Source organism: Gossypium raimondii, chromosome 9 (assembly GCF_025698545.1).
Source record: "Gossypium raimondii isolate GPD5lz chromosome 9, ASM2569854v1, whole genome shotgun sequence".
Classification (NCBI taxonomy): domain Eukaryota; kingdom Viridiplantae; phylum Streptophyta; class Magnoliopsida; order Malvales; family Malvaceae; genus Gossypium; species Gossypium raimondii.
Window position 1 is genome coordinate 142873 of NC_068573.1, and position 11644 is coordinate 154516.

The window sequence follows — 11644 nt, forward strand, 5'->3', positions numbered from 1 at the left end:
TTTATTTTCTGTTCGACTTTACTGAAAGTCTCAAGAATTTCCTCCTCATCCTTTTTGGGTTCGGCAGAACTTTTTAAGGAATGAGGTTCTATCACGAATGACTTCGGTTTTTCGCTTGAGTCGTGAAATAACTTTGATTAGATCTTTCAATTCTCTTAGAATCGATATATTATAGACCCAAAAAGAAAGTCTCTATAGCAAAAAAAAAAAAAAAAAACTGAAACTAGGCTATGTTAATAGTTCAAATAGCAAAAACTTACAAAAAAATAAAATTTAAGTTTTTTTTTATGTATTTCTTAAATCAATAATCAATAAAATATAAATATAAATAATATAACTAAAAACACAAATAGCATATTTTATTGGAAAAAATATCACATATAAATAGAAAAATTATATTGTATCATCCTCTCCAAGCCACACGATCGTCTCACTTTTTGTCTGGGTCAGTTTGCCCGTGTAGGTATACTGTGTAGCACAACAGTTTCCACAGTGAGACCTGGACCGAATCCGAAAAGGACACCCCACTCATACCCTTCACCGGTGGTGGGCATACCTTGGTCAAGGGATTTCTTTCTCATCTCGTCCATGATAAATAACACACATGCACTTGACATGTTGCCAAACTCGCTCAGCACATGACGGGTAGCCCTGAGTTTGTCTTCTTTGAGACCTAGTTTGGCTTCGATTTGGTCAAGTATTGCAGGGCCACCAGGGTGAGCGATCCAGAAGATGGAGTTCCAGTCCCAGATGCCAATTGGTGAGAATGCTTCAACCAAGCTTTTTTCTATGTTCTTTGAGATCAATCCAGGTACGTCTTTCAACAAATGGAAAGTGAGGCCGACTTCACGCAAGTGTCCGTCAATTGCCCCATCTGAATCTGGCAAGATTGTCTGAGCAGCTGATACAAACTGGTATAGTGGGCGTTCAGTTTTGGAATCAGGGTCAGCGCCTATGATGACAGCTCCAGCGCCATCAGCAAAAAGTGCTTGACCCACCAGAGAATCCAAGTGCGTATCAGAGGGTCCACGAAAAGTGACAGCCGTGATCTCGGAGCACACCACCAGAACCCGAGCGTCCTTGTTATTTTCAGCCAAATCTTTGGCGAGACGAAGCACGGTTCCACCAGCAAAGCAGCCTTGCTGATACATCATGATCCTCTTCACGGAAGGTCTCAGTCCTAGGGGCTTGGTAAGTTGGTAGTCCGCACCCGGCATGTCTACACCAGAAGTAGTGCAGAAAACAAGGTGGGTGATCTTAGATTTAGGGTGCCCCCATTCTTTGATGGCCTTTGTTGCGGCTTCTTTTCCCAGCTTTGGCACCTCCACCACCACTATGTCTTGGCGCGCGTCCAGAGATGAAGCCATGTAGGCGCACATGTTTGGATTTTCCTTCAAGATTTCCTCAGTCAGGTACATGTGACGTTTCTTGATCATTGACTTGTCGCCTGTTGAGTAAATGATTAAGGGAATAAGTAATAAACACAGAATGTAAGGAAACAATATATGGAATATATAAAGAGAATATCGACGCACACATGCGCTTGAATTTGTGTTTGAGGTCAGTCATGTGGTCGCTGTTGGTGATGCGGAAGTAGTAGTCAGGATAGTCAGCCTGGAAAACGCAGTTGGGAGGAGTGGCGGTGCCAATGGCGAGGACGGTTGCAGGACCCTGGGCTCTTTGGGCCTTCCTGATCTCCTCAACGGTAGCCATTGCCATTAGCTTAGCTGAGGAGCTCCCGAATAAAGGTTAGAGGTAGGGGCTCTAAAGTAGCTATTATTTATTATTGTTTATTATTATACTAACACAGGAAAGGCGTGTGTTTGTGTTGGATGAATAGGAATGGGTTTTATTTATACTAGGAATGGGTAGGTTAGATGGACGGGCAGCCTGAGGCCACGTGGGGTCTGGGATTGGCTGTCCAAGACACGGTAAATGTGCCGCCACATCCCTATCTCTATTTCTGTTTAATTTTAAAGTTTTTGTTTTGATAATTGAATTATTAAAAAAAAATAATTTAATCCGAATTCGTTTTTTAATCAGTTAAACTATTAAAGGTGTGATAATGTGGATTTTTTAAATATTTTATCTAAAATAGTAGGTCACCATTTTCCTTTTTTCTTTCTTCTTCCCTCCTGTTGCCGTCGTCTCTGATTTCTTCCTCGATTGGACTCAACGCCTTGCAACCCCAGACTGACTTTCTAATCTTCAGGTGCACTTGTGGGTTCTACCTTTGGTTATATTTGGAACAGCGTTGAAAAAGTGAAGTCTTTGAGTGAAATAGAGTTTGGTTATTTACCTGGATACCCTGGTCTTCAAGCAGGAACATTTGCCATCCTTGTTTGGAGATAATCAAGGACGGAAATGTTGCCAATACAAAGAGCTGGGGTTGTTTTATAAATTCATTTGATGATTTGGAAGCTGAATATGTTCAATGGTTGAAGACACATGTAGGTCATAATCGTGTTTTCAGTGTTGGACCACTAAGTTTGGTAGGCCCTGATGTATCGGATCGGGGCAATTTAGGTTCTGTGTCTGACATAAATGTCGAGGTCTTGACTTGGCTTGATCGATGTCCTGATGGTTCAGTTGTTTATGTTTGCCTCGGGAGCCAAAAGCTGTTGAGAAAAGAACAAATGGAAGCCTTGGCTAAAGGACTTGAAAAGAGTGGCACACGATTTATCTGGTGGTGAATTCGGGCACAACTCAACAGCAGGTCGAAGGGTTCGGAGTAGTACACGATAGGTTCGAGCAACGAACCGCAGGTCAAGATTTGATGATAAAAGAGTGGGCACCCAATGGGGTTGTTTTATAAATTCGCTTGATGACTGAAGGTGAAGGCATGAAGGCCAAGGCAAAAGATCTCAAATAGAAGGCTTTGGCAGCAGTGAGTCATGGGGGAAAACTCCATGAATGATTTGGATAGATTTGTGGAACAACTGGGTCAACTTGGAGGGTGATAAATCCTTTTGTTTTATCAGAGTGATATGGGGCAGAATGCTGCTTCAACACAATGTCTACTTTTTAATTTATTGTTAATTTCGTTAATTAGATGTTTTGTTAACGTTTGTTTAATTGATGCAGAAACTGTGTGTTTTGATTAGTGAAATGATGTGTGTAAAGAATAGCTAAAACACATCGTTTCAATCCTAGCTCAATAAGTAAAATGATGCGTAGCTGATAACTGTTTTGACAGCTATTTTTTGGTTATTTCCTTGTACCCGTCGCTTGTCCCTATTTGAGCACCAACGAGGCTCAAAGAACGGTTATGAATGAACAAGCTGGAATTTTAGCCTTCTCTACTCTTCATCTTCTTCTCTAAAATTTCTTCTTCCTCCTCTTTCTCTCTTATCTTCTATCTTCTGTGTGTAACTTATCAAAGGTATTAGAGACAGACAATCTTCATGGCCATCGAGGGAGTTGCCATGCGCCTTCAAAAAGAGATGAGTCAACTGTAGCTCGAAGTGGCACAACTGGACACTAAATTGGAAGCCAGATGCAAAGAGATTCATACTGGTTTAAAAGGGGAAATATGTTCCATGCAAACTAAACTAAAAAGTGAGCTTCATTCAGAGTTGCAAGCTATTTTGGAACAATACCTAGGGTAGTCTTCTCCAGTAGCAGCTTCAAGGGTCCAACGTGACAAGGGCAAGGGTATCCTAAGAAGGCAACCTTCTGGCTCAGCTTGGGAACCACTTCTAGTATCTCGAGTGACAGAGGTACAGCACTATGGTCTTCCACCTCGAGCCAACTCAGTAGAATCAGTGGGGAGGGATTACAAAATGGAGTGTCCAAGGTTTGATGGGGGAGATTTTAGATGGTGGTGGTCCAAGTTATAACAACTTTTCAAATCGGAAGCAGTCCCTAATCAATCTAAGGTTAGGGTAGTTATGTTGCATTCGGAAAGGAAAGCATTAGACTGGCACCATTTTTTTCTTACAGAGACAGGCCGGTGGGTTATAACATCTTACCTAGGATGTTTATGCAAGGGGTCTGCGGGACAGGTTTGGAAAAGGTACCTTCTTGGACCCTATGACTGAACTAGTTACTCACAAACCACAAAGCACAGTAGAGCATTACCATGACACGTTTGTAAGTCTCTTAAACCAATTATGCCTACCTGAAAGCTACGTTCTTAGCATTTTTATTAGCAACATAAAAGGGGACATTAGTCAATACTTGCGATTATTTAAGCCTCAAACACTAGTGGAGGCTTATCAGATTGCCATACAGGTTGAGGAAATCATAGCTAATCCTCAAAGGAAAGCTCACTTCTTAGGAGGTACCACTTACTCAAAACCCTTCCTACCTAGTTCTAAAGAATATAATCGTGTGCAAACCTCTACGGAAACGAGAAAGATTCAACCAGCTAGTACACAGTATAAAGCCCCTATTAAGTCCCTCTTCCCAAGTGAATTGGAGGAACATCGGAAGAAAGTTATCTATTTTTGGTGTGCCTCTAAATACACCCCAGGTCACAAGTGCCTTAAATCACAATTATGTCAATTAGTAATGGAAGCTTCTATACAATCAGAAGAAGATCCTAAAACACAAACTGCAGAAGTGTTTCAGGATTATCCTGAGTAGTTGGAGGGAGTAGAATCTAAAAACATATTACCTACACTAGTTTTATCCATACATGTTCTTAGGGAGTCGCAGGGACATAACACAATGAGGTTAGCAACACAAATTAGCCACCAATGAGTAATTATACTGGTTGACTCAGAAAGCACACACAAATTTTTTGAACATAAATTGACCAATAGGTTGAATCTACCAGTAGAACCAGGGGAGAAACTCAAAGTCATGATTGCCAATTGTGGATGGTTTGTGACACCCCAAACTCGACCAGGACGGACTGGCCCAAATTTGAAGCATTACATTAGCCACCTAAGTGACTCTCCGACTAACGACCACCCAAAACACATCCCAACCTTATAACACCTCAATCTTATCTAATTATTATTTATTTATTAATGCGGAAGCAAATTATGAGCCAATTTTAAAATTTTCATAGGTAATTTTACCTAAGGGCATTTTTGTCATTTTACCACCTATGGTAAAACTAACCCAATTTTAGATTTAAGTGTTTATCGGCCTTCTTTTAGTCAAATTATGCAAGCCTAAAAAATTTAGCTTAATTTGAGTTTGTTTACTATGTCTAATTCAAGTTTTATTATTAGGGGCTAAATTGTAACAAATACAAACTATCAGGACCTATTCTGAATTATAAATTAAGTGCGTTTATATCAAATTTTACCCATTACAAGACTAATCCTAAAATTTTACCAGGTTTCCTTATCATCTAAGGTTTTAATTAGACTAATCAATCTTCAAGACTAAATTATAACTTAAGCAAATTAGAATACCAATTTAAAAAGACAAAAATTCAAACCCTCCTCCAAAACCCACACAGCCGTGTCCCCTAGATCGTGTGTCATTAAACAACTGTGTTCGGGTCGTGAAAAACTTTTAGGTCGATCACACACGCCCATATGGAAATCCCACACATCGGTGTCACTTACCCACACGCCCGTGTGCAACCCCTCACAAGCTCGTGTGAAAATCACTGCACCTGTTTTTGCGAAAAACCTCATTTTAAAACCCGATTTTGCATATTTTAATGGCCAATTAAACCCAATTTAACTACGATTAATTAACATACATATATTTACACATTCAATTGAATTTATTGACATCAATTAAGCCTCAATTATATAGAATTAGGCAATCAATTTTATGCATAACAAACACCGAATAAATCAAACAAGTGGTGTACCTTAGTCGCTAGTAAACCACTCCATGGAAGCTTTATTTAAATAATCATTAGTATAAATTTCATGCCTCTCACATCATGTTCTCAATCACCATGTTATCAAGCAACAATACATCGTAAATCATTTAATAATTAATCCCAAACATGCCTCAAAATTATTATAAAACCATCCAAAATAAAATGTCTAATGTCCAATTACAACCAAAATTAAACTAATTCCCGGGAGTTCCACAATGCTCGATTACAGTCTCTAAAACATGTAATAAAGTCTGTACCAAGCCTAAATCTCTTGGAACTCTCTTGCTCGACTCCTCAGCTCCTTAAGCCCGACGATTATCTGCACAATTATGAGGATGTGAGCTTTAAAAAGTTTAGTGAATGTTAATAAAAATGACTAGTAAATCGACATCCAAATCATGCTTAAAACACATCCAATCAATCACCAATTATCAAACATAGTAATGAAACATGTCAATTTAATTTCCATATGCTTTATCAATATCAAGAATCAATTATTCATGGCTTACAAACATCAAATGATATGACAATAATCACACATAAATATATTGGCATACACTTCTCATGGCTTAATCAGGTGATAACACACTGGATAAACAGATCTCAGAACTCTCACAAATATCAAATATAGTCCACCAAGTTGAGCGGGCCGAAGCACACGCTCCCTTATAGCGCCTCAAATAACCCAATGAGTGGAGAATCATGCTCAACACTCCCTTATCTACTTCAAACAAATCAGTCCACCTAGAGCCATATGCTCACAATGTCACAAATAAAGGTGCATACTCACAAGTCCTATGGCATGCCAACTATATCCAATGGACCCACCATACATGTTGCTAATATATTCAGTCAAACATAGCATATAAATCAGTCATTACTGTGCTCAATTTAACGTGACAAAATGCTTATATGTAACATATAATATAACCATTTAACATCCAATTAAATCAAGCATTTCATTTGACATTTTCCAATGTTCAATTACCAATTGTAACACCAATATATCATGATCAAAAACTCCAGTAAACATGCTTTAATCATCAATATAATTAGCCTAATTAAATTGCACAAAACCACCTAAATGCTTACTTACCATTATTCAATAAAAAATCAACCCTTGTATATATAATATCAATCTTTCAAAAATCAGCCATTCAACCATAATTAATCAATTGAAATAATCAGCCATTCAACCATAATTATTCAATAAATGAGGATTAATTTACCAAATCTCCCTTAGAAACACTCACCACACAATTTATTCTACCACAAACAAGTGATCAACCTAACAAATCCAAGCTTCAATTTCAGTTAGCTCGATCCTCTTCAAGATTCAGAGCTTCAACAAAGATAAAGTAGACATTACCACCTTTCCAATGCTATAATAAACACGAATTTTAATTAACTATACTAATCAAAATCCTCTCACAAAGATACCTTACCGAATTTGTAACATCAAGTCAAAAACTCGATTCCTCACAAAATTGATCTCTTCAACCCTCCTAAACACTTTTAATCATCAATACTAGACCAAATACACTTATACTAAGCATCAATTCATCTTTAAATCAATTTCACAAAATTCTAAAAAATCGATTCATGAAGATGATGAAATTCAGATTTCTTTAAATTACCTCACAAATCATGTTTAATCTTGATAAATAAGATCAAAAACCTGTTAATAGATCCATTTTGAGTTGGAACATCCATTGACTTATGGATCAAAATTCAAAATCCACCATTAAAGATCCATGTGCTCTTACAAGAAGATGACATTGATAAAAAAAATCCATTAATTGACTCTCAAATCATGTAAAAATGTTTCTAATCATCATAAAAACAAGTCTAGGATTGAAGGTTACCTTTGATTCGATCTAAATTCATTGATTGAAAATCTTGATTCAAGAAACTTGAGAAATTTTAGAATATGTTTGGCTACTTTTGAGAATAATTTTGGGTAAATCGAGAGAGTATTTTGAGAAGGAAATTGGTCGGATCTATTCTCTGATGATAGATCTTTAAAATCATGCAAAGAAAACAAATTTTAAAGCTCTCTAATCTGATGTAAAATGTGTGAAAAGTGGGCTAGATACAGTAGTTTTAAAATCGAAAACACCCCCCAGAAATTTAAAAATTGGGAAATTTGCCTAATAGCCACTCCCACATTTCCCTTACTTTCCGATTTAATCATTTCCCTTCAAATTCTGAATTTTAAGGTTTATTTTCCATATAAATACTCTATTTTTCCCTTGTTTTACAATTAAATCCTATTTAATTAATATTTAATTTTTACTCAAATTACCCCCAATAAAAATTATTTTAAAATTCTTTTTTAACCCAAATTGATTATTTTCACTAATAATTATTTAAAATCTTTAAAATTAATTTTTGAAAATATTTTTAATTTTTCAAATTATTGTTTAATCGATTTTAAATAAAATTAACCTCCTAATTTAAGTTAAAAACTACAAGAAACCCTATAAATTCCTAGTTTCACACTCGAAACCCGAAAATTTACCCGAAATTACTAGACTCGATTTAGGGATATTACAAGTTTAACAACCCTAGGAGTCAAATGGGAAGTATAGAGGTACATATTTGAAACTGATTTCCTGGTTTTATCAGTGAAAGACTGTGATTTAACGTTAAGCATTCAATGGTTGCTGTCCTTAAGCTCAATTATCTGGAATTTTACCACTCTCACTATGATGTTTGAATGTCAGGGGAAGTCATGTGCTTTGCAAGGGATCCTTTCTAGGGCTTTACAACTGGTAACAGGTTCTCAAGTTTCCAAGAGTTTTACCATGACTGAAAAGGGACCAAATCCCATGTTATTAGTTGTAAGGGATCAGACATCTATTCAAATGTCTTCACCATAAATTCCTGGTGATTTTAGCACAACTCCTAGTTGAATTCGAAGATGTTTTTTAGGTCCCTAAGCAACTCCCACCTCACATGCTACATGACCACCGAATTCCTTTGTTGGATGAGTCAAAAGTAGTGAAGACTAGACCATACAGGTACCCTCCTCTTCAAAAGGTATAAATTGAAAGGCTTGTAGGGGACATGCTACAAACTAGGGTCATTAGAAATAGCAACAGCCCTTTTGCTTCACCAGTGGTCATGGTCAAAAAGAAATATGGTGGTTGGAGACTTTGCATTGACTACAGACAGTTAAATCAACTCACTATCAAGGACCAGTTCCGTATTCTTATTATTGAGGAGTTGTTAAATGAACTTGGAGAAGCAACTCATTTCTCCAAGCTGGACCTTAGGTTTGGTTACCACCAAATCCGAATGTGGGATCACGACATCCATAAAACAACCTTCAAGACCCATGAAGGTCACTATGAATTTGTGGTCATGCCATTTGGCCTCACAAATGCCCCCTCTAATTTTCAGTCACTAATAAACATAGTATTCAAAAAGCTCATTCGAAGGTCATTCCTTGTATTTTTTGATGACATACTTGTGTATTCTACTGGTTGGTAGGAACATCTAGCACATCTGAAAGAGGTTCTCCAAATCTTGAGGGATAGCCAAATCTTTGCAAAGTTGAGTAAATGTAGTTTTGGTACTTCAAAGATAGAATATTTGGGCATGTCATTCATCAAGGTTCAGTGTCTATGGATGCTACCAAGGTCGAAGGTGTTTTGAATTGGCCTCAACCACAATCTGTTAAGGAACTTAAAGGGTTTCTAGGGTTGTCAGGATACTATCGACAATTTATTAAGAACTATGGGGTGTTAGCCAGACCCTTAACAACATTACTAAATAAAGGCAATGTGTGGCAATGGAATGATGAGACACACACAACATTTGAGCAATTAAAAAGAGTAATCTGCCAAGCTCCAGTGCTAGCTCTGCCAAATTTTAAAGAGCAATTTTGCTTTATTTGGGCGTAAATACAGAAGTCCATTATTTTGGTCTAAGCTGGGTGAAAAGAAGTTAACCAGGGTTGATTTAGTTCGAGAAACTGAAGAAAAAGTCAAGATTATTCGAGATAACTTGAAAGCTACATCCGACCATCAGAAATCTATCTAAAAGGGAAAAATATCAAGTTTTCTGTGGATGAAAAAGTATTTTTGATTTTCTCGCCCTGAAAGAAAGTGTTACAATTTGGTAGAAAACGGAAGCTCAGCCCTAGATTCATCGGCCCATATGAAGTTTTTGAAAGAATAGGATTGGTAGCATATCGTTTGGCTCTACCTTCGGATCTTGACAAAATTCACAATGTTTTTCATGTTTTAGTGCTTCGACGATACCGATCTGATTCGTCAAATATTTTATCTACGAAAAAATTGAATTATAGCCTGATTTGACCTATGATGAAGAACCTGTAAATATTTTGGCTCGAAAAACAAAAAGATTAAGAAATAAATACATACTGTTGGTTAAAGTATTATGGCAACGTTATAACAACCCGATTTTTCATTAGTGACGGAGCAGTGGTTTTAGGACAACAAATTTCCATCGTGTCGACTCGTAAATATTATTTTTAGAATATTAATAGATTCATTAGAGTCGTATTAAAATTTTATTTAGAAATTTTAACGTTTAGATAGTTAATTAAAGAGAAAGGACTAAATTGTAAAAAGTGCAAAATATGCTAATTATAGCATTTAGGTGATTGAATGGCCTAAGTAGTAAATATGGAAGGACCAATAGAGAAATTAATTCCTATTTTGGATAGTGGACGGTAATGGGTATTAATAATTAAAGAAAAAAAAAGAAAATAGGTTTAATGGTAATTTTGTAAATTATTCAAAATTAAAGAAAACAAATTGAAACAAAAGCTTTATTTTCTCATTTTTATCTTCTTTTTGGCCGAACCTCACCATTGATGACCTAGGGAGATTTTTTCATCTTTTTTATTTGCATGGTAAGGAAATTGAATCGTTTTCTTGTAATTTTTATGTTTTTAAGATCGTTGCAACTAGGTCCAGCTAACCCATACCTTCGTTTTTTTATTCATTAAAAATTTTGGAAGTTTATGTTGATGAATATTGAATGTTTTTAATGAATACCATGTATTTGGAGTTTTGATTATTCTATTTGATGAATTTATAGAGTGATTTTATTAGATTTTGATTTTAGGAATAAATTGTGAAAATGTCAAAATTTTAAGGTTTACTAGTATATTTGATGTTTATTAGGGGTTGTTTGAGGGACTAGTATTAATTGATGAATTTCAAGAAAATTAGTTAATTTGATGAATTTGAGTTAAGGGACTAAATTGCAAAAATTGTAAAAGTTTTGGGTAATTTTGTAAATTCAAAAATAAAAGGGTATTAATTGTAAAATGGATTTGAAATGAAATATATGCTAGTAATTGAAGAATTTTACATTCTAGGTCAAGAATCCATAAATATTAGAGGAAAAGGTAAAATAGTGGAATAGCCCCTGAACTACTACAATTTCTACGATTCAATCCAGTAAGTTCGTTATGTGGTTACTATTAATCATGTTGAATATTCCATACTATTTTAATTATTGGTTGAATTTTTAATTTTATTGAGTTATGCTTAACGAAATAGAAATATAGTGATTATTCGAGCTATGTGCTTAGCAAGTTGTGTGCCGGTAATTATTTGGGCTATGTGCCTAGCAGGCTGTGTGCCGTTGATTATTCGATGCATGTGCCTAGCAGGCTGTGTGCCGGTGATTATTCAGGCTATGTGCCTAGCAAGTAGTGTGTCGGTAATTATTCGGGCTTTGTGCCTAGCAGGCTCTGTGCTGGTGATTATTCGGGCTATGTGCCTAGCAGGCTGTATGTCGGTGTATTAAAAATTTGCATTAATTAGATAGTCTTCGGTTAATTATTAAAGGGAAACTCGTACCAAACTT

General features: G+C 36.2%; 1 protein-coding gene and 1 long non-coding RNA gene across 2 annotated transcripts; one reads left to right on the forward strand and one right to left on the reverse strand.

Annotated features, from left to right (window-relative positions):
• Positions 1 to 256: 256 nt before the first annotated feature.
• On the reverse strand, positions 257 to 1851 carry LOC105798009 (chalcone synthase 2). Its single transcript, XM_012627875.2, has 2 exons — positions 1536 to 1851; positions 257 to 1447 (listed from the first exon to the last, which is right to left on the reverse strand). Exons 1-2 carry the CDS (start codon positions 1717 to 1719, stop codon positions 447 to 449), a joined length of 1185 nt encoding a protein of 394 aa, XP_012483329.1. The 5' UTR covers positions 1720 to 1851; the 3' UTR covers positions 257 to 446.
• LOC105798010 (uncharacterized) lies at positions 1848 to 3296 on the forward strand. Its single transcript, XR_001134884.2, has 2 exons — positions 1848 to 1931; positions 2213 to 3296. It is a non-coding gene; the product is annotated as an uncharacterized LOC105798010 (long non-coding RNA).
• The last annotated feature ends 8348 nt before the right edge of the window (positions 3297 to 11644 follow it).